Genomic DNA, 22,351 nt, shown 5'->3' with positions numbered 1-22,351 from the left:
CCGGCAGGACAGCGTGGGAAGGGACCGCAGGAGGTACAGGTCTCCTACCTGGAGTTCAGGGGGGCCCCCCTCATCTCGAATCAGCAGCAAGTAACTCTGACCATCCACTACGATCTCCTTCTTAAATCGGCCACCTTGGGAAGACAGCAAAGCAGCAGGTCAAGTGGGGGGGCTCGGGGCGGGGGGGCAAGCGGGGGAAAGCCCTAAGGAAGGCCGGGGAGGCTGCAGAGCCCTGCGGCAGCAGCAGATGAGGTGCAGAGATGGGGGTGACCTTTAGAGCCGGGGAGAGGAGCGAGGACCCAGACCACCCCCCAGGCGCCCTGGGAACCAGACCTTACCCTCCGGAGACTCCTCCTGCACGTAGGTGCCGGTCAGGTAGCGGTGCACGAGGGCCGACTTGCCGCTGGACAGGTTCCCCACGATGCCCTGAAACACAGGCACACGTCACCCACCGCCCGCGTGCCCGCCGCGTCTCCCTCTGCACGAGGCCACCCCCTGCGAGGTGAGACCACCAGTGCCTGGGCACACGCCGACAACGGGCAGAGATGCTCCCGAGAGGGCACAGGGGACGGTAGAACTCAGCCCAGCACTTGGTGAGAGGCCTGGGGGCGTGAACTGGTCTCAGTGGGGCAGAGAGCAGCAGGTACTGGGGCAGAGCCGCCCAGACGGAGGGTGGTGAGGACCCTCGTCCTCCCCCAAACAGGCGCAGCCCTGTCAGCACCACGTTAGCTCTGCCCACAGCCCTCCTGCTCCTCGGGGGACGCGCGCCCTCCCAAGCCAGTCAAGTCGGAAGGAAAAAACCCTCTTCTCCCAGCCCACACGTCCCAAATTTTAGGGCGTTACAGCTCTGGCACCTGCCAGAAGGAGAAGGGGAGCAGAGCCTGGCCACGCGTTCGGTACAGCTGCTGCCTCCGACACCAGCAGCAAGGCACAGCGCTTGCTCCTCGCTGCGGCAGTGACGCTGCTGTAGCAGAGTGCACGTTTCCCGGTGGAGCTGGCTGTGCTGCCTACACAGAAAGACACCTAGCACTAATTTTTAACCGAGTTGAAAAATAAAGATACCTAGCACTATTTTTAACTGGGTGGAAACACACTGGGCTGGGGGTCTGTCAGTCTGGATGACCCTACAAATTTGCTACAAAATGAACGTTGCTGTCCCAGGATGGGTCAGCCAGAAAACCCAGTCCTTCCTAATGTCAGCATTTTCCCAACGGTTTGCCTAGGGGCTTGCAAGCGCCCCGCCTGCTGATGGGAGAGCAGTCCTGGGGAAAAGGGGCATCTTCTGCCATCCTTGCAAAAAATCTAGTTCTGACCAGTCAGCTTATATCCCATAGCTATTCCCCCCATCCACAGGGACAACGCAGCTTGTGGAGCAGGCTCTTGCATCACTGAGCATCCCACCTCATGCCCCTCTGGCCTCAGCTGCAGCGTTGCTCTGATGGAGCTGGAGCAGAAACGCCGGGGCAATGAAGAGGCACCCTTTGCCTGCAGCGTGCTCTCCTCCCTCCTCCCCGTGCCCCAGGGCTGTAGAGAGGCGCTCTGGGCCAGGAGCCATTAAGGACAATCCTAACTCACTTCTTACACAGGCCCGCGCACCTCAAAACCCTGGCTGGTGACGAGGACGGGCAAGCTCCCACCAGCCCTTCGCCGCGCAGAGCCCAGGAAGCCGTCCCGGCTGAGCCGGGGCCACAGCTCACCGCATCTGGGCGAAGCGAGCTCCCGCTCCTTTTCCACACACCTTCCCAACAAGATCTAACGTCCCTTTGCCTTTGGATAGTCTGACCTTACCACGGAGCTTCTGGCACGTAACCGACTCCTGCTTTAGGGCACCCCACACCTCCTCCCTGCCTAAAGCACCCTCCCAGCGCTCCCCCAAAGCCTCCCTGGGGCTGGGTGTCTGACACTGAACGGCCGTGCGGAGCACCTGCCCGTACTGCCCTGCGCAACCCGGAGCTGGGGCTCTCTCCGCGACTGAAGGTTCGCCCTGCCCAGCAAGTACACGGCTGAAACAGACGGCTTGTCGTTGTCACCATACCATCCACCCAAATGATTTTGTAGGCATCCTCCTTCTCTGTCCCCAAGATGAGTTAGCATGGACTTGGGGACTTGCTGTTTCAGTGGGATTTGAGATGTCTGGTACATCTCCCAGACAGAAGCCAGCAGAGACACCCCCGTGCAGAGCTCCCAACGGGGCTGCTGTGTTTCTGGAAAATCCAACATCCCCTGCGTGTCCACAGTTGCTTCACAGCAAACGCGCAGTGGCACTAAAGCGTGTGGCAGCACACTGCCGACCCTGCACCCTTCCTAAACCCACCACTGGACCAGACCGCGAGACTCACTGGGCACATGCAGAGTGCCCGCGTTTGCTGGGAATACCAGAGTGTCCGTGGAGGTGCTGCACAGACACGGTGGCTGTGTTTCTGCTCAGGGAGTCCCAGGCAGAAATACAGTATCTTCACGATGAAAATTTCAAGCAGGCACACAGTGCTGTGAAGGTAATAGCATTCATGAAAACAGTACATGCCCTTACACGTACGAGAGACAAAATCTAAATCCCAAGTCCCATCACGTGTCTCCAGGTGTCGCCTGGGAATCGGAAGCCGGCACAAGGCCCGGCGGTGTCAGAGCGGTCACAGGAGAACGCTCCTCCCAGGCTCCAGCGAGCCCAGCTCCTGGAAACGCAGCGCGGCACTGCCGGCCGACCCGGGGAAGAGCCCGTGCAGCCGAGCGAGGACCGGCTCCTTCCTGCGCAGGGCCGCACGCTGTGCCCTCGCCCCATCCGCAGCCCACCCGAGACCGGCCCCACCGGGCGCCAGGAACGAAACCTGCCGCGCGCTCAGCCCAGACCCAGCCCGGCACCGGACACCTCGCCCCGAGACCCGAGTGCTGCGTGCCGGGGCCGGCGGCTACCGTAGGCAGGTCTTGCAGACGCAACCCGTGGTGACAGCCAGGCGACAGGCTGCGGCACGGGCGGACGTACCGCGCTGCCAGGAGCGGCCTAACTGCAGTAGCACAGCGCGCGCTCCGCACCCGCCATGCTGTCCCGCCGCACCCCCGCCTGGCCCCTGCGCCCACCTCGCGTGACGCCCCTGGCTGCGCCGCTGACACGGTCTGTGCCGCTGCGGAGCAAAAGCAATGGCAAACAGGCGGGCCGGCCCGGCATTTGTTTGCCCGGAGCCAGTGAGCAGCGGGACCGAGGTGCCAGGGGCCCGGGACCAGGATCAACGCATTCCCACGGGCATGCCCGGGCTGAACGCATCGCTGCCGGGTCTGTCACCCGCAGCAGTGATTACAGGTCACACACAGCGCGTTTAGGCAGATGAGAACACGTACCAGACAGCAAACCTCACAGGTAACGCACACGTGCTTCTGTAGCCAAGCGATCTGCGGAGACGTAAGCGCTACACGAACACCCGTGTCGTGAAGGAAGGAAACACGTCTTCCTCCGGCCGAGCCCTGCCTGCCGCTGCCGCACGTCGTGAGCAGACGGGGTGTAAAGAAGTGGAGAGAGAGAAGACACGGTGCAGACCAGCAGCAGAGGGGGCAGCTCGGGGTTCGGCTCCGTGCCCGGGCTAGCCACGGCTCCAGTCCCTGGGGAAACCTCTGCAAAGCAGAGCCGCTCCCCGAGGCCGCCCGGCAGCCAGGACTCCACGCAACATCAGAGATCAAACACTCCAATGATATTTAGCTCTCTAAAAACTGGATGGAGGCTGCATTTACACTTTGTTTGCTTATAACCAAAATCCTGACCTATGTCTTGCTGAATACATCTCTGCTTTGCCTTATCCTCAAACAAGCTCAAACAGAACCGACGGTCTTGAGGAACATAACCCCTCAGAGGCAGCAAACGGAAGTAAAACGTGGGGTGTAGCACCACGGAAAGCTCTGTATCGAGACCTGTCGGGAGAAGGAGGGAATGCAGCCTGCCTCTGCGCCGGCCAGCGAAGGGCTGATACTGCCCAGTGTCGGGTCTGGGGGACGAGTCCCCTCCAACAGGAGCCATTTGTGCCTTTTCCACAGGCAAGACAAGGCTTGCAGGAACCGCTGTCTTCCCTCCGACACAGCCTCCTCTCAGCCTGCAGCAGACAGAGGAAGCGTCAGGATAAAACTGAGGTGGGAAGAACTGCTGAGCATAGCTTAAATACATGGAGCTACAGAAAAACCTTAGAGAAAGTACACTGACAACTTGTGGTGCAAATGGGAACGGGAGCAGGGCAGAAGCGGTACGATCCCTACCTCCCGCAGCAGTGGTAAAGGAAAGGGTTCCTTCCCCAGGAGGGATGCGGGCTGCGTCAACGCTTTATGTGCCACGAGACAGAAGCCCCCAAGGAGTCCGTGGTTTTCCATACTCACAGAATTATGGATCTTGGTTCACAGGCTCAGCGCAGGTCTCCCCTGGGGACAAGGACTGGCAGATCAGAGACAGAGCGGGTGCTTCGTGCGAGCCTCTCCCATCATAAACGATGCGCTCTGCCATTTATCAGAAGACCCTGCGTTTGCCTTGCGCTAGGATGTCTTTTGGTTTCAGACACATTTTTCACAGGGGCGTGCGGTGCGCTCGGTGAAGCGTCACACAGGCAGGACGGGGGACAGTCCGGCTCTGCCGCGGGAGCTGCTCCTGCAGCGCTGCCGAGATTGCTGCCGAGCCTGGTGCCACTGCGCAGGCAGGACCCTGCGCCAGCCGGAGCACCGCCCTGCCTCCAGCGTGCCTCTGAGGACGGGGCCAGCGAGGCCAAGGTGGGAGCCGGGGGGGAGAGCTGCTTGCAAACTGGAAGGGAGCAAAGCCTGGGAACGTTTCTTGCCACGTCTCAGCCATTGATTTAGCGATTCCTGTCCGGACGCTCGCTCAACGACCAACCTGCCTGCCCAGAGGTCTGCCCGCCCAAGCGCAGGGTCCCCCGCCACAGTCGGCTGCTGCAGCCCAACCCCAGAGACATGACGGAAAGGGCTTCAGCCCAGCAAGGCCGGGACTGAACCAGGACTCCGAAAGGCCTCCAGGCTTTTGGGAAGAGCTGTGTCATCCATACAAAACCCCGGAGGTCATGGAAAACATGGGAGAAGGATTGTCTAATTGAAGAAGAACTAAAAGCTTTAGGTTTGTTTAGCTTGCAGCGCTGTTTTGCAGCCTGCGGAATGTTAAAATGTCAGAAGGCAACGCACAGAATAGTTGCAAGAATGTTTTTGAACGGACACGCATTTTACAAGCCAAACTAAGAAATGAATATTCAAAGTTTGTTTTAATTTTTACTTCACTGCAGAAAAGAAAAATGTGGCAGCACGGTGCTGGTATGCTTTGCAAAAAGGCTTCTTGTTTTTCAGATTAAGGTCGAAAAAAACTAATCTTGAAAGGGCTGAAGGGAAACATGCCAACAGTCTTCAAAGGGAGTTAAGGGCTGCCACGGAGAGCGCGAGAAGAGCGGAGCGGTGGAACAGATTGCCGAGGTCCCTGAGAACAGACAGACAGACACTCGGAAGCGCCTGCAGCGTCCTGGCCACCCCGACGTCCCTTCCAGCGCTACCCCAGCGCTGGCAGCACGGCTGCCGAGGGTGCCTTTCCGTGAATGCCCGAACCAGCCCACGAGCTCATCGCCACCAGCAAGGCGGTCCCGCTTCATCCCTCGCCCCGGGCACGGCTTCTGCCCCTCGTGCTCGCCAGCCAGCTCAGCTCAAGCGGAACACCCTCCGTGTCCTCCTGCACCGCCGACCTGTGCCGGCTCACAGCCAGCCCCGGCAAGCCGGCGCGCAGCCATCAGCGATGGCAGGCCACGGGAAACATCTCCCGTCTCAGAGGTGCCATCCTCCCTCGTCACCTCGTCCCTCGTGAAAGCGGCTGTGTTGGGGGCAGAGGCAGACCCCTACCAGAGACTGCATCCCACAAGCAGGCGATGAAGCCTGGTAACGGTGTGCCCGTTTGGCAGAACAAAGCACCAGAGGTGACGGTTTCACCCCACCAGCATCCCTCCACGGCAGGGACACCGCGGGGCAGCCGCGCCTGGGAGGTGGCCAGCAGAGACCAGGGAAGCACCAGCACAGAGCTTAAGTCAACGAGGCTCGCACGGAGAGGTGACACCTCCCACACTTGGACGGTTGTACCCGTGACGATGGTGGATGCATGCCCGAACTGCCGCTCAGGATCTGCCCCTGCTGCTGCCTCGCCAGAAGGCCCAGCCCGTGCAGCAGTACCTGGTCGGGAATGACGACTCTGCTACGGCCAGCCAGAAGGGTGAGGTGCTCAAACACAGCCTTTCGACCTTCACACCCCAGTGCTCTCCCAGACCAACACCCTTACAAGTGTGAGCCACCAGGAAGCCCTTGCCTTTCCCCAGCACGGCGGCAGCCCCAGCTCCTCTCTCCCCTCTGTGAGGCTGAAGCCTCTACACATTTCCACTCAGACGCATTAAAAAAAGGGGTATTTCCTGGGGATTCGGAGAAGCGTCAAGAGAACCAGGGGTATCCGAGGCACGAGCCATGAGTACTCACCACCTTCAGCTCAGGCACCGAGCGACTCAGGGTCCATTCCTGGCTGTTCACAAACGAATCTGCAGAACAGAGAGAAGAAATCATCAGGTCACTGTGGCCTTCCTTGAGATCCTAACACAGATCCTGCCACGCTCTCCCTGCTCCCTCCAGGTGGGAGTTTTATGGCTCTTCCCCCGCTTCCACCTCACCCAGAGACACGAAGCTGCACGAGGTCCCGACGCTGCCCGTGCCCGGGAGGGTCTGCAGCCAGAGCTCTGGATGGGAAGGAACGGCCGAGGGGAGGGCAGGAAGGCAGCACAGAGCCCATCACCGCAGGCTGGGACCCTCCCTCCTGCCCTGCGGAGGCACAAAAAGCCCTACAGCATCCCCACTCTCAAGGTATGTGGGACGAGGGGAGCACCAGAGACTAGACGCCTTTTCGGGGGGCACATGCTGTGAAGGACCCCAGAACCGAGGGCACGCAACGGCGAAAGCGGTGCCCCGAGCACTGCGCTCAGGCCACAATACCAGCGTGTCGCACGCAGTGCAGATAAAGAGCTGAAGGCATGCTATAATCTATGTTCGTGATTGAAAGTGAACGCAATTAATTATGTGTATGTTATGTAATTCGCAGAGCATTGTAATAGTCTTAAGAAGGTTGTAACAATCAGGCACGGCTTTGAGCTGCGCAGGAAACGCCCTCTCTCCTGCCACAGTAATCACGAAGGCTTCATTTCCATCCAAACAATCTCCAGGAGCTCGTCAAACAACAGACTTCCCAAATAAAACCGGACTCACTGGAGGAGGAGCAAGAGCCTGGAGAACACCTTGAGTATCAGCAGTAGCCAGCAGCCACTCCTACCAAAACCCTAGTCCTTCATTTGCCTTGGACGAGGAAGCACATCCTGCACCCAAAGCCAGATGGCTACGGGGTGGGAGGCTGAAACAAAAGAGCAGCACTTGCTGTACGTTCATAGCGTAAAAATAATAAAGGATCTTTGGAGACTGGAAACCCGCGGGAGCACCGCTTCTCAAAGAGCCGGTAATAAACTTGCCAAATTCACTGCCACAAACTACTGCAGAAATGGAAACCTCAGATGGGTTCAAAGAGGGGAGAGGCGAATCTGCGAGACCCAACCGCGGGCAGCGACTAAACACGACGGCCCGGGCGCTACCGCTGCTCTGACGTCACCCGAGGCACAGCGGGATGCCAGGCCCGCCGAGGGGAGGATGGCTCTCGACCTGCCCCACTGCCCCGTCCCCGCAGCGGCCGCCGGCGCAGGAGCTGTGAGCCGCCCTTCCCTTCCCCGCCCCGGCGGCTCCTCCCTGCCTGCCACTGCTCCCGGCAGCCCCGACCCCGCCACCGCACTCGCGGTGCAAGTCCCAGCTCTCGGCGTCTGCGCCGGCACTGCCCAAACCGGCTGGCCGAGCTGGCGGCTGCAGGTCTCTGCCGAGTAGGTGTTTCACCGGGGCTGTGCCAAGCACCGCAGGCTGAAACCGGGGCAGTGCAGGAGACGCCGCCAGACCCAGGCAGGATCAGAGAGCAGCGCCAGGCTCTTCAGCCCTGCCAGCAGCCAGTCAACGACGACCTTCACCCCAGTTCACGTTCCTGCCCTCCTAAGTCCCACGGGAAGGTTGGACACCCAACGGCGGCATCCCTCTCTCTATCCCCAGGCCAGTGCCCTGTCCCACCTCCCGTGCCCCACCCGGGCGGCTGGTGGGAGATGCGCAGCCCAGAGCTGCGTGGGGAAGAGTCGGCTCCGGCTGCTGGCGGCCGGGGGCTTGCGGGGGGCCCTGCCCTTCGTGCCTGCGCGTCCGCACAACGGTCCACCGCTGCTTGGGTGCGCGAGGTGAAAAAGAGATGATCAGCGCTTGCGCAGCCACCGGCGCCCGCAGGCCACAGTGCATTTTTCCATCGTGCCAAAAAAAGGTAAGAAAACGGTGCTCATACCTAGCTTTCACCATTCACATACTAATTTATTAACACTTCTTTTTCAGAAGCTACAGACAAATAAAACGCAAGTCTGATGCAGTAACACAAGGTTTTTTGTAACCATCATGAAGGTTCTTAAGAAGAATCGTTTCTTCGTGGTCCCCATCTTTCACCTACCCTTTTTTTTAAGAAGAGGTAAAATATCTCTGTTAAAACAACTAATAAGTCATGAGGAAAATGGTACGTTCTTGAGCCCTTTTGAAAAGATAACAGCACGCCTGTAGCTCCAACTGCATGACTTGGTCAAAAAACCGCTGTGACCTCCACCTGTAGCTCCTGCTCCAGCCAGTCCCTATGTCCGTAACCACGACAGCTAAAGCGCCATCGAACCTTCCCCGAGACTGGCACGCCGTCCCTCCAGACCAGCCAGGGCAGCATTCTCCACTGTTTCACGACACACAGCTTGTTCTGGGACTACAAAAAACTGGCAAAAACCGAGCAGGTTTTTCGAGGGGTTCTGAGCGGAGCACAAGGCAAATGCAGTCACCGACTCGGCCTTCAGAAAGCAAAGGGAGGCAGAGAGGCCTGGAGAAGGCAGGCTGTTCTTTTCTCTTCTTCTGTACTCGGATGCTCGGGGTAGAGAAACCGTCCAGATTTTTGCCAGTTGCCTCCTTTGCTAACTATCCCGACAGATCTTTGTATTTTAACCAAAGTTCAGGAGTTCGTTAGCAGCAGTTTGATTTTTGACTTGCTGCGAAGGAGGAAATCTTAACACAAATAAATGACAACGTCAATTTAACTGCATTCAGCCATACGACACGTTAAATTATTAACTATCATTAGCACGCTTAACCCGGAACGCTAACGTACGACCTGCGCGCCTCTGCTTGTCAATCAGCTCCCAAGCTGATAATAAACTGTGCCAAGTCTGAATTTTAGCCCGGGCCACCAGCCGGCCCCGGTGCTCCACCCGGCATGTCCCAGCCTGCGCGCAGCATCATCAGCCTGCCGGTCCCTGCTCAGCGGTGTGCACCAGGGCGCTGGCACCTCTCTGCACGGTGCAGCCAGACCTCCCGCCGCCATAATTCCCCGCACCCAAGCGACAGCCCCGCTGGCGCGAAGGAGCAGCATGGAAACACCGACAGCTCTTGCTGTCACCGCTCACACGGCGCAGGACACAGGGCAGGGAGCAGGGCTCACCCCAGCGCGGGGCTCACCCCGGCGCAGGACAGGGCTTGCCACGGGCACTGCCTGGCACCGGGAGGTGGGCGGCCGATGGCAACTTGCACCGCCGCTGCTGGGAAATCCACTCGCGACTGCAGCTGGAGAGAGGCTGCTCGGCACCAGCTCTCCGCTCTGCCTCCACGGGGAGCAGGGTGTTCTCCTGGCCCTGCCGAGGGGCCGCTTCCCCTCCCTGGGGGCAGGGGGGGCTGCTTCGCCACAGCAGCAGCTTCTGCTGAGGGCAGGAGAGAGAGGCAGGAGGCTGCCCAACATCGTTACTCGAGGACAGCCATCTGGATCGGACCGAGGGTCTGCCCAGTCCGGCACGCTATCGCCAGCACCAGTTGGTACGTGGGAACCCAGGATGAGTAGGAACATGGTGACAGTACGTAACACTGACCCCACACGTGTGTGCGGCTGCTGACTTCTTCAGCTCAGGGATCTCCTGTGCTTTGTCTCTTTAGTAAACCTCAAAAAACTCTCACTTGAGTAATTGTTCTGTTTCCTCTTAAAACCATGCAAAATTTCACTTCCACATCGTTCTTAAGCAAGGAGTGTCAGCAGTATAAATACCCATTCACTGAAAACCCACTTCCTTCTGGATGCCCCCAGCTGCGGTGCCAGAGGCGGGGAGCTAACATCCCTAACCAGTGCCGCCCCATCGCTCGCTGCAACCCCTCTTTTCCACCCTGGTCCCCGCTGTTGGACCGCTCCTCGTGCAGAAGCTGTTGTGCACTTCCCACCCTCTCTGCTGTACCTCCTCCAGTTTAGCGGAAGAGGACAGGTCCACTGCACGTCGCTGTGTAGAGCATCTCACCTGCAAGGGGAGGAAGGCAGACGGCTGTACCGCAAGGTCCCACGTGGCAACCGACCCTGCCCAGACCGCCCAGGCTTCACTGCAGGAGAGCCAGCTGTAACGATAAATGCTTTGCCTGCAGCGTTTCAGGGTTGAGATACCCCCAGTGTAAGTGCTCACAGAGGTACGGATGAACCCACTCTTATTCCAGTGCCCAGGAGGGTAAAAGCAAGAGCTTACAGACTGCGTGGCCAAAGGAACAGAGACTGAGGTGGAAGTGGCCTTCAACTGAAGACAGCCCCAGGATTCCTTCACAATCGCCTGGCAAAGTTATGGAGACACAGCTCTTGGAGGAGCCAGTTCCCTCTGCGGCCCCCTCCAGCGCCAGAGTCCCCGGTGTCGGCATCGGAATACCCTCGCGTCCACCTGCCATCCCAGGCCATACCCGTACGCCCAAACCCTTCCACTAATCAACTCCTACGTGAACAAAAGTGCCTCTCGTTCAGGAGGACATCCCACCCTGACTTTAAACCGCTCGTACGGAGCACCACTCCTCACACCAACCCACGCGCCCTCTGCCCTTCCCCATTAGCTGGCTGGGTGAAGCTGCCTGGGACGAAGCACGACAGCGCCTGGGCAAAGCAGAGAAGTGAGGCGAGGCCGTGCGTGTCTGCACGCCGGGGTAGGCACGTGTCCTCTGCCTGCACCTTGCAGAATGCCTGGGAAGTGTCCCAGCTTCTGCAAGAGCATAGGAGGAGCGTCACGTCATGGTGTCCTGCAGCACGCCTTCCAGCACCACTTCCCAAAACACCCAGCTCTCTCCGCAGCGTCTTGTGCAGAAGAACGGCAGCTACTCAGGAAGAATGCTTGGACCAAGCTCCCCTGCACACCCGACTGCTGGCACCAACCAGCCAGTCTTCAGTTCTGGCTTCGGACGAGCTTCCTGCAGAGAGTTTGGGAGCTTTCTTGAACGGTGCCTGAAAGCTGAAACTCCTCAAAACCAGGAGGTGTTAGTGTCAGCTTCCCCAAGATTCTCCGTTAATAAAGCAGTATTCCCACAGGTGCACTTCTAGCACTCCCTGCAGACCATGGGGAGAAGCTTGGGTCTGGTTGTCAAAAGGAGGAAAAACAAATGCCTTCAGCTACATCAACCAGTAGCCTGTAGCACGGACCTCCTCCTGTCCCAGTGCCCCAAAGAGCAGGGTCCAGAAGATGTGGCAGTTCCTGCAGCACCTGAGGAACCACCATGGCTAAACATGAAGCCCTGGCTTACACCTTCCCACCTACCACCTAGACAAGCTATCAAGACCGTCAAGACCACGAGCTAATCCAGGAAGGCCTGAGGATCTGGAGCACAACCCCCTTTCACGTGTCAGGCTGGGGTCCGTGCCACAACCGAGTCTTTCAAGTCTGTGTCACCGTACCTGGCCCTCAGTCCCTTTCACACCCCCGCTGCTCCGCTCCCCGGGCACGCCGATCACCCTTCTCTAGCCACGCAAGGGGACACACACGACGCATGCACACCACGCTGACATCTGGGTGACCCACACCTAGTCCTGACGTGGCCGTTCGCAGGCCCAAAGACGCCTCGTCGGTCAGCTCTCACGTCACGTGAAGCCCCTGCGTCCTGCAGCCATCTGCACCCGCAGGGATGGTTCCATCGCTTGGGTTTCAGACAATTCCCCAGCACAGAGCCCTCCCTGCCGTTTTCTTGCACTTGCTTTCCTCCTCCACCAGCAGCCTCCCGCAGAAGCGAGCACAGCAGCCGTGCGCAGGCGGGTGTGGATGACACCCACGGAGCTGTCAGAAAGGCACCTCAAGAGCAGTTTCTCAACCACTCAGAACAGCCACAGGCCAAGTACCTGGTTGCCAAAAAACGCTGACACAACTCGCTGATGTCAGCTTTGTCCATACCAAGAGTTGATCGTTCAACTGCTAAAATGCGGCATATGGAGATTTCCTGCACTTCATCAGTATAAATCCTACTGGTATGATATTATACGCTGCGTATCCGTGCAGCTGTTACGCACCCAAACCAGTGTAAGGAAGGTCCAAGCTGCAGGAGGTTGATTTGGGTGTGGGATTTCCCCCTCCAGGGCTGCCAGACCTTCCCCATCCGCAGTGCTTCTGCGCCCAGCCGGCTGCGCCGAGCAGCGGGAGGTGTGGGGGTGATGCCAGCCGCTCGGCACCATTCCCCACTGGAACGGCCAGGACATCCCCGTCTTCTCCCAGGGAGAAACAGCAACCACGGCAAGCCACCAGTGACCTGGCCCGATCTAACGCACTATGCGGAATCCAGGCAGGCAGGTCAGCCCTGCACCTTCCAGGCAGTGCCAGAGCCTTGGGACGACCTTGTTTAGCAGAGACTGCCTCCAGCTGGGAAATACCTTAATGAACTGTCGTCTTCCTCAGCACCAGGGTTCATGTAGGCATCGGGGAGGAGCGATTTACTCGATTAGCTTCACTGCTGGACTAGCTGTATCATTTGGTATTTCACATTAAAACGCACTCAGTCACTCCTCCTCCCTCTCCTTTGTTATTTAATACTACAGAAGAGACCAGACCGTCAGCGCTGCGGCTGAATACCTTCCCCAGGCGCATCTGACCCCAAAAGCAGAACAGTGGCCTCACGGCAGCACTTGTGCACCACGAGCCTTAGCACAGCCAAACGTCCCACGGACCCGCTGCTGCTCGCATCCACTCGCTGCTGCAAGGCCGGCAGGAGGAAGGGGCTGGCCGGGCAAAACTGACTCCTCACCCAGGCTGCTCCCTCCACAGGATGAAGCGTAGCAGGTTCATCTACCTTGTGCTTCAGAAGTGCTAGTGCCAGACACATTTGGTCTTCACACACAGCAACTAATAATTAACCAACTCATTATCCAAGCCACTGCGGAACTCACTTGGACACTGAAACCCTGGACACTAAAACCAGCCTTGAAACCAGGTCAGAGGCTGAGAAAACACAGCAGTGCCCACACAAACCACGCTCCAAAGTACCCATCTGCCCACACACGCAGATAAAAGGGCAGCAGAGTGCGACGTGCCTGGGCAGAGCCACCTCTTCCAGGCCAGGCTTGATAAAGACTCAACCCTGGCACCGCTGGCAGGAAGAGGATTTCTCCAGGTCAAGGACCAGCACGGGCAAGGCTAGCGTTCCTGTCGGAGAGCTTAGCCAACGCAGATACCCTGGTAGGACGCAACCTTAGCAAGGATTGTCTCACCGGAGCTTTACAGACTTTGCAGCAGTGAAAGGAGAGGATCTTGCATTATCTCTAGAAAAAAAAAGGGCATGATTACGAGCTGCTAGCCTTGCTCCTCTGCTAGACCGCGTGCGGCAGCAGCTGGTGCCATCACACTACGTACGCTGCGCAGTGCGCAGACTTCACAAGAGCCATACGTTTTAAGCCTCTCGGCACCTACTATTTTCCAGTCGACGTGCGAATACATGCAGACCAAAGAACCGTACCAAGTCCTCGCTGCTCTAACAGCTAGAAAGGGTCTGCTGAAGGGGACAACCCAGCAGAGCTAGTGACGTGGAGAGCCAGATAACCCACTGCTGCCCCAAGTGCTCTGTGGGGACCCACCTCGCCGGTGAAAACCTGTTCCAAATTTGTCTGACCTCAGCTCTGGCTGCTTAACCCCACAAGCAAAGGCAGGTTAAGATTAAAAAGGCGCTGGTTTTTGAAGCTCCCTCTTCCTATGGATGCCTGTAGACTGTAATCAGAACACCTCTGCACCTACCGCACACATCTCCTCCGATCTCACCCTGAGATTAGGCCTTTCAGATCGGTGTCCCAACAACTCCTTCCTTAATACCTTCCAGACTTCTTAAGCTTTTCTGAAGTGTGGACACCAGACCGGATTCAGCATCCGAGGCACGGTCTCCAAACCCACCACGCCATCTCTGCTCCTCGCCAACACTCCCAGCTAAGCTGAGGCAGGTACCAACAAGAGACGATACATATCATTCTCTCCTCAATTCACTATGCAAACTTCACCTTATTAATGTCAAAACACCCCCCTCTTCTCCCAGTAGTCTTCTCTCACACATGCCCTACACATTAGTCCTCTGCGTGGCCAAACACCAAACAGGAGAGTAAAAGGGAGCTACCTTAAACCTCAAAGCACCCTAAAAAGCAGGGCACCTTTCTGGGAGAGAGGAATATGATCGTGAGAAACACTTCCTGAGCTGTGGAGTCCAGATCCCACTGTCGGAGATGCTGCACCCATCACATAATCCCTCCCTGCACAGGGAAAACTCCAACCCCAAGCCAGTCCAGTTTTCCAAGCCTGTGCCTATCAGAGAGCTTCTTCAGAACTGCACGTTCCTCTGAACTGCTGGCCATGATGATCTGTGGTCAGTCCAAGCTGGCCGGACTCCGTGTTGACTTTGCTCTCTAGCTCCAAGGGCTCTTGCCCTCTCTTGGCGCATTTACAGAAAATCGCGCTCCCCGTCTGACTTCATCCTGCCACACAAAGACCAGGTCCTTAAGGCAGTTTTGGCTAACAAACTCTGCATTCCCCTGTGCTTGGTCCAGGCTGAGCCCCTCCGTCAGCAGGGAGCGAACGTTACCCACACAATCCAAAGGAGTCTCAGCAGGGCTGGGGCAGCAGCACTGAGACCATCGTCCTGAATTTCCGGTGGGCCAGGATTTTTGGCCCTTGGGCACGTCTACATGGCAGAGTGCAGCGCTGGATGGATACATCAGTTTGCTATAAACAAAATACTCCAGGTACTGGATACAGGGTAGCAGCGTTGGCTTGGATCTCTGCCTGGACTCATATATCCAGCTTTTCCAAAGAGCTGATAACCGCAACTGCAGCTGCACCCCCTTGGGAGGGCGTGTTGGGACTGTATCAGCAGCTTTCCTAGGGCTAAGGTGGGCAGCACCAGCGTAAAGCATCAAAGTTTTTGAAATGTCAAGAGGGTGTTAGAAACACTGTTGGCCTGCAAGTCTGAAATAGGAACAGGGCAGAGATCTCTTGAGCTGCTGCATCCAGCAAGTCCATGTTGGAGCAGTACTCAGGTTGTGCACGTCCAATCTATGGTGTCCTGGCTTAGAGGCTCACAGCTCCCACCGGAGCGAGCCAGAGCCCACAGACCAACATGCTGAGCGGAGAGGCAATGGGGAGACAGGACATAGAAGACAGGACAAGCAACAGCAGCTTAGGTCTGCAGACTTCGCTGCTTCTTCACAACTCCTTGATCCCGAGAGGACGTAGTTCGAGTGGGTAAAACCAAGCAGATAATGGCAAAAAAGGTGTTCTAAGTTAAGAACGAACCAAAGTGCGAACTTTGCAGCTCCAGCAAGCAGGGCTCGCTCTGCTGCAACGAGCCACATGAGGCAGTGCGGAAAGGTCATCCCTGAGCTTCTGTCTCCAGTATGAGCCGCGGTGGGAAATGCTAACCACCCTGACAAACAGTGGTCTCGCATTAGCTGGCTGGTCGCTGCTAGAGAGGCTCCAAGCCCTCTCCGGCACTCCCCACTGAAGGCTCTCCAGCACACGGACCCAAAGGGAGCCCCTACCTGCCCCAGCGGAGCAGCCAGGTGAGGGGTGAGGACACCAACACAAGCGCTCAACCTCAGCTGCTCCCCTGGGAAAGCGGCCGCCGGGCCGGCAGCCGCTGGCACAGCTCCTGCTGGAAGCCACCGGCAAGCAGGAACAGGCCCCCAGCTGCACGGGCAGGGCCCGGCCCTCCCTGCCCAGATACACCCACATTCCCCAGCCATGAGCGCAGCCTCCCCTCTCCTGGGAACCTCCCATCACTCAGCCAGCACCCAGCACCCAGCCCTGGGCACCCCTGCCAGGGGCACGGCCCCCGGGAGGAGCACACCAGCAGTATACTGTCCCGTCACCCCAGAGCAGGCAAAGGCGGCCTTGGCCACCCACCTGCAGCCTACAGAGCCTCCAGGACCGTTCCCGGGAAGGCACAGCAAAGCCCCAGGGACAAGAGGGACCAGCAGCAGCGAGCCCCTTGAGCTCCCTGCGCAGCACCTGCACGGCAGCAGAGCTCAGGCTGCCAGCAGCGCTGCTCCTGCTCTGCTCCCTGGAGCACGGCCCTCCTGGAAAGCATCCTGGGCACAAAGCTGCTCCGGGCAGCTGCTGCCTTGGGAGCGTGCGGATTCCTCAGGGAGCCCACCAGCCCAAATCTGCCCCTCTGGCACATAAGCCATGCCAGGGAACTGCCTCCACAATGCCTGGACTCCGGAGCAGAGCGATGGAAACCCGGAGAGGCTCGCAGGCGCCAGAAAGCGGCTGCCCTGCCTCCCCGAGCGCGGCAGGTCCCGGCCCAGCCCAGCCCCCAGCTCTGTGCGCACAGGCCAGCATTCAATGCCTTAAAAAGCCTACGGATGCCGTTCTCGCCTCCCAGCCCCTGCCAAGCGGCAGGGCTCACCCGCACGTTCGCTTCTGCAGGGCTGGCCGGGCACGCTGCGGGGCCAGGGAACGGGATGGGGCACAGAGGCACAGGCAGCGTGGCCCCCGCACACCCGGGCAGCCCCAGCACGGGCGAACAGCCCACAGCAGCGAGGCCAAACACCAGCTAGTCGAGCACCTAACAGCTGCTCCAGCTGCCAGTCCCCATCGCATGCCCAGTCCCTGCAGGGGTCCTGTCCACCCTGCCCAGCCGGTCCTGCCCCGTCCCTCTGCCACATTGCTCAGGATGCCACCACTGCTCCCCGCAGGCCCGGCGAGCACCGCCACGCTCCCAGAACACGCTCCCAGAACACGCTCCCAGAACACGGCCTCTGCTCAGCCCCGGGGAAGACCCCAGCGGAGCATCGCCCAGACAGCCCGGCACCAGGGAGCTGCTTACAGGAGGGAGGTGCAGGCACGATTCTGTGCTCCCCGACTCCCTCGTGCTGCTCCACACCTCTGCTCTGGCCACCTCCCAGATAGTTCAGCGCTTGCTTGGGAGCCCACTAACAGGACCCCTCTCCCCCTCCCATGGAATTTCAGTTCCCTCTGCTGCCCTGGCGCCGCTGCATGAGGCTCAGCTCTCCCTGCCCTTGCTGGGACACCACCCGGGGCAAGAAGGACATGGGACACACGCGCTCGGCTCCCAGGCGTTTGGCCAGCAAAGGAACCCGGACCCCCGGAGCATCTCCTCCCAGCTAGCCACGCTGCGTATCCTTCAGCACCGAAGACCGTGACGGTGCCCAAGGCCACTGGGCACTGGAGTGCAAAGCAGCCCCATGAACGCTCACGCTACCTCGCTACAGCCAAGCTGTCCTGAGCACAAACCCCGCAGAGCACCGGGATGCAATCGGGTGCCCGTGCAGGGGGGCTCTCTCCGGGCCAGCACCGCTCCTGCGCTCACTTACCCAGCGCTCGCAGCGGACCGCTGCCCAGGAGGACGGGCTCGGCACCGCCGTGGGGGTCCTTGGGGCAGACACTGCCGGTGCTGCCGCGCTCTCGCCTTCGGAAGCGGCTCGTGAGGAGTCTCCAGAGTCCCCCCGCCTGCCCGGGGTCGGCGTGCAGCCTGCCCCCGACCCTGGCCAGCTCCGGGTAGAGCAGGTCCCGCTTGCTGGGGCAGGTGTGCAGGGAGCTGGCGTCCCCCTCGCTCTTGGTGCGGAGACGCGCGGGGCGCAGGAGCCCCCCAGACTCCGACCGCCGCAGCTCGTGGCCCCGGCGCAGGCGGAAGCTGAAGCTTTTGCGCAGGGAGCTGAAGTTCTTCCTGGGGCCGGGGCTGCTCCGGCCGCTGCCCCCAAAGAGGTTCCAGCGGCGGCTGCCCCACAGGGAGCCCCCCCGGAGGAAGCCGGGGCTCTCGGCGGGGTGCGGCTGCCGGGCCGACGGCAGGAAAGTCATGCTGCTGGGGCGCGGGCGCTGCGCCCCATCGGGCCCGGCGAGCAGGGACGCGGCGCCTTCGCCCTCGCCCGGCGGGCCCTGCTTGCGGGGCGGGCGCAGCCTGAAGAAGTCCAGCAGGCTGCCGCGGGCTCTGGCGGGGGGCGGCGGGGGGAGCAGGGCCCCGGCCGCCAGCCCGTTCCCCGCCGCGCAGAAGCTCTTGGGCCGCCGCCTCTGCTGCTGGGCGGCCTTGAGGGCGGCCTGGACGGCGGGGACGCCCTGCAGGTCCAGGGACTCGCAGACGCTGACGGCGCGGCGGGGGCTCGGCCGCGGGGGGCCCCGGCCCGCCTCGCTCCAGCGCCAGCCCTCCGCCATCGTCAGCTGCGGGCTGCCCCATGGCCCCGGGCCGCCCGCCGCTCTGGGCCGCTGCCGGCGCGGGCGGCCGGCCCCGGGGAGGCGGCGCAGCGGGACCCCGCACGCCGCCCGCTGCCTGCCGGCTCCCACGCCGCGCCGGCATGCCCGGGCCGCGCTCCGGCGCGCCGCCAGCGCGGGGCTGGGCCCGCCCCGGAACGGGGCCGGGGCCCGGGATGGGGCCGGGGCCGCCCCGCGCGGCCGCGCCCGCCCTGGGCCGCCGCCCGCCCCCGACGCCGCGGGCACCGACCCCGGGCGGGCAGGCGCTGCCCTTCGCCCCGGCCGCGGGCAGAGGCGGCGGAGCCGTCCCGGGGCGGCGCTCAGGCCTCCCCCGCGGCGCCGGGCTGCAGCCCCGGGGTAGGGCAGGGCCCTGTCACACACACACACACACCCGGCCGCCCTCGGTGCCCGCTGCGGCACCCCGCACCCGGGGGAGCGGCGGCGCTGTCCGGCCGGCCCGGCCTGGGCCCCGCCAGGGCAGCACCGAGCACCGGGCAGGGCCGGCCCGGGCCCGCCCGCACAGCCCGGCTGGGCCGGGTCGGCGTCGGGGCCGGGGTCGGGGCCCCCTCGTCGCGGCGCGGGGCCGGCAGTGTCCGCCAGGGGGCGCTTCCGCTCGCTGCTGCCGCCGGGCGCCCTCGCGCGGCTCCGGGGGGGGTGGGGGCTGCACCGGGAGAGGGGAGAGCAGCACCGGGGGGGGGGGGGGGGGCTGCACCGGGAGAGGGGGGACAGCACCGGGGGGGGGGGCTGCACCGGGAGAGGGGGGAGCAGCACCGGGGGGGGTGGGGGCTGCACCGGGGGGGTGGGGAGCACCGGGGGGGGGGGGGCTGCACCGGGGGGGGGGGAGCACCGGGGGGGGGGGGACTGCACCGGGAGAGGGGGGAGCAGCACCGGGGGGGGGGGGGGCTGCACCGTGGGGGGGGAGCAGCACCGGGAGGGGGGGGGGGGCTGCACCGGGAGAGGGGGGACAGCACCGGGGGGGGGTGGGGGCAGCACCGGGAGCGCCGCGGGGCCCGGCACCGGGACACAGACAGACGCACACCGACACCCCGAGCCCCCCGCCCCTCGCGGGCACCGGGCAGCTCCGTCCCGACGCCGCCGGCCGCCCTCCCCCGCCCGCCGGCCCATCGCTCCCGCGGCCGACCGCCGCAGCCCCGCTCCGTGCCGAGCTGCCCTCCCCAGGCCGCGGCCCCCCCGCTCCCCGCTCCCCGCGGGAAGGGCAGGCGCTGGGCCGGCTCCCTGTGGGGGCTGCGGCGCTCCGTGCGGGACCGCCCCGCTCCGGGCCCCGCACCCTCGCCCCGGCCACATCGGCCCTTCCACCGCGGCCCCGGAGATCCAGCTCCCCCCCCACACTTCCTCCGGCCGGGCCTGCAGCAGCTCGGGCAGCAGGACGACCGCCACCATCTCAGGCGGAGCTTCGCGCCCGCCGTGCTCCCAAGTGCTCTCCCTCCATCGAACGCACCGCCGTTAAGCTCTGGCCCTCCCAGGCCCTTTCTTGCAGCGTCCCCCATCGCAGCACCTCTTCCCTCGCACCCCCCCACCTTTGCTGCCTGTCTGCAGCACTGCCCCAGGATCCTCCTGCTCCTCTTTCTCCTAATGCATTTTCCCTCTCCATGGCCTTCCTCCTCCTCCTCAGTGCAAGCATGATCTGTGCTCCCTCTGGAGACAGGGGGAAAGATGCTTGACTCCCCCTTAAATTATTTTTATCTTTCTGAAGGCTCTGTCTGCTAAACCAGCCTAGGTCTTCTCCTGCCTCCCAAGGCCTCTCCAGGGAACATCTTAATATCAGCACCTCCTTTTCCCCCCTCCTTATCCAGGAGTCTGTGGCTCCACTGCCTCAACTCTTCCAAAATCCCACCACCACTTTGGACTTTGCCCTCACTTGGATCCCTCATCCTCCTGCACAGTATGCCCTCACGATTTTCTGGAGCAACGCCCCCTCTCCTCTCCAGTTCTCTATGGATGCACCCACAGCCCTAGGACACAGCTAAATCCCACCTTGCCCCGAGGCACCACCAGGTTCACCCTCCCCACGGCACAGCCAGCGCCTCAGCCAAGCCCCCGCCTTCTCCATCCTCTCCTAAGCCACACGTTCCACCCTCCGTCTCCCCTTCCACCACCACCCGTTGATAGCACAGACCACCATCACCACACTGCATAAGCAGAGCTATCGCCCTGCAGCCTCCTCCCTTCACTGGAGGTCCTTCTCTTCCCTCAATTTTTTTGCACCTTTCAGACAGTAAAATCTCTAATTGAGCAGTACACCCTCTCAGCTACACGGTGCTGAACACATGGAGCAGCTTCCCAGACCGAGGATCAGCTCAGAGATGCCCCTCCTCACGCCACGTTGGTGCTTCTTGGGCAGAAGACGGGACACATCCAGCTCCCCTCCCTCCCAAGCCAACGGGCACTGATGTCTGAAACCGAGCAGAAGGCGCCTGACAACCCGCCAAAGCTACAGCTCTGCCATCTGTGCCAAGGTCACAGGAACACGCGAGCTGCCAGACTGGATCCGACCCTCATCCACATCATCTGGTGCCCTGTCTCCCAGGAGCAGCCGCACTGCAGAGAGGAGCGAGGAATTCTGCAGAAAGCAATTATGAGGGAACGTCTTCCAAAGAGCGCTGAACACCAGGTGAGGCTGGCTGTGGAGACCGCGGCATCTCTGTCACCAGAGATGCCGGAGCCGATGGCACAGATGTCTGTCAGGAGTAATTCAGACACAGGTAACCAGCCTTCGGGCAGGGAACCAGCCCAGTAACCTCGCAAGGTCCTTCCCAACCACGCTTTGCACAGCTCCTTGCTCCCAGGGACTGGAAGTTGTTCCTGTAATGAAGTGGGACCATCTATATTCATCCCTTCCCAAAATCCTGGGTTTAACTTTTACTGTAACAATGCCAGATGGTACACCTTCTACATGAATCTCATCTTTTTAAAATATTCTGGCAAGTTCTGGGCTGTAAGGTATCACTGAAGCACAGAAATATCTGCTGGAAGAGATGACGTACCACACGCTCCCCTGCCGAGGCGGGACCAGACGTGCGTGGATCACCCCGACGGGCGTCTGTCGACCCACCCAACGAGCTCCCTCAGCCCACCGCAGTACTGCCGTCCTCGCTGCTCCCGCTCTTCCTCCTCCCACGATCTTGTCCAAATCCCCTTGCCTGCATATAAAGCCATACCCTTACCTCTGCCATACCTTTATCGCCTGCGAAGAATAACAGACTGCATTCTTCCCTACAGCCTTAAGCGTACTGAGAAACACAAGAGTTCCCCTCAACTGGTGATGTCTCCTTCACCGTCCCACCGAGGATTGGGTTTTTAAAGCTATTACTGTTTTTAATGCATTCCCCTCAATTTTCTACAGTTTGTCTACGACCTTTTTTTAAATGCAGTGACAGAACCTGGGCACAATATTCGGCTGGGGCCTCCAGCAGCACTGAGAAGAAATACATATATAACATCTGTATTGCTACAACTCAAGAAGACATCGGTCTTTTCTACAGTAACAACATAACGATATTTTTACCTAATTAGCCTGTTAAGAGGCAAAGGTCTCCATATGCTATATACATTGATATGATCCCCTTGGCATTATTCCTACAGAAAGAACAAAAGACATCTAAAATAAAGCAGAATAAAAGGGAGCCTCAGATACAAGTTCTGGTGGCAGAGGGCTGCGGGCAGGATGCTGACACCCAGGAAGGGCTCAAACCCCGCCAGGTCTCGACAGCACGCGGGCCCTGCCT

General features: G+C 60.6%; 1 protein-coding gene across 4 annotated transcripts in view; it reads right to left on the bottom strand.

Annotated features, from left to right (window-relative positions):
- AGAP3 (ArfGAP with GTPase domain, ankyrin repeat and PH domain 3) overlaps nucleotides 1–22,351 on the bottom strand; it is a 147,603-nt gene that overhangs the window by 86,197 nt on the left and 39,055 nt on the right. For 3 of the 4 annotated variants that reach the window (XM_054814666.1, XM_054814668.1, XM_054814667.1), the window contains exons 2-4: nucleotides 6,481–6,539; nucleotides 339–426; nucleotides 49–134 (exon numbers count right to left, since the gene is read on the bottom strand). In XM_054814666.1, coding sequence (XP_054670641.1) covers nucleotides 49–134; nucleotides 339–426; nucleotides 6,481–6,539 — 233 coding nt within the window. Of the gene's footprint in view, nucleotides 1–48; nucleotides 135–338; nucleotides 427–6,480; nucleotides 6,540–17,734; nucleotides 18,670–22,351 lie in introns of those variants that run through there. The other variant, XM_054814665.1, reaches the window with a different exon arrangement.

Source organism: Grus americana, chromosome 2 (assembly GCF_028858705.1).
Source record: "Grus americana isolate bGruAme1 chromosome 2, bGruAme1.mat, whole genome shotgun sequence".
Taxonomy (NCBI): domain Eukaryota; kingdom Metazoa; phylum Chordata; class Aves; order Gruiformes; family Gruidae; genus Grus; species Grus americana.
This window is presented reverse-complemented; position numbering and strand designations above follow the sequence as displayed.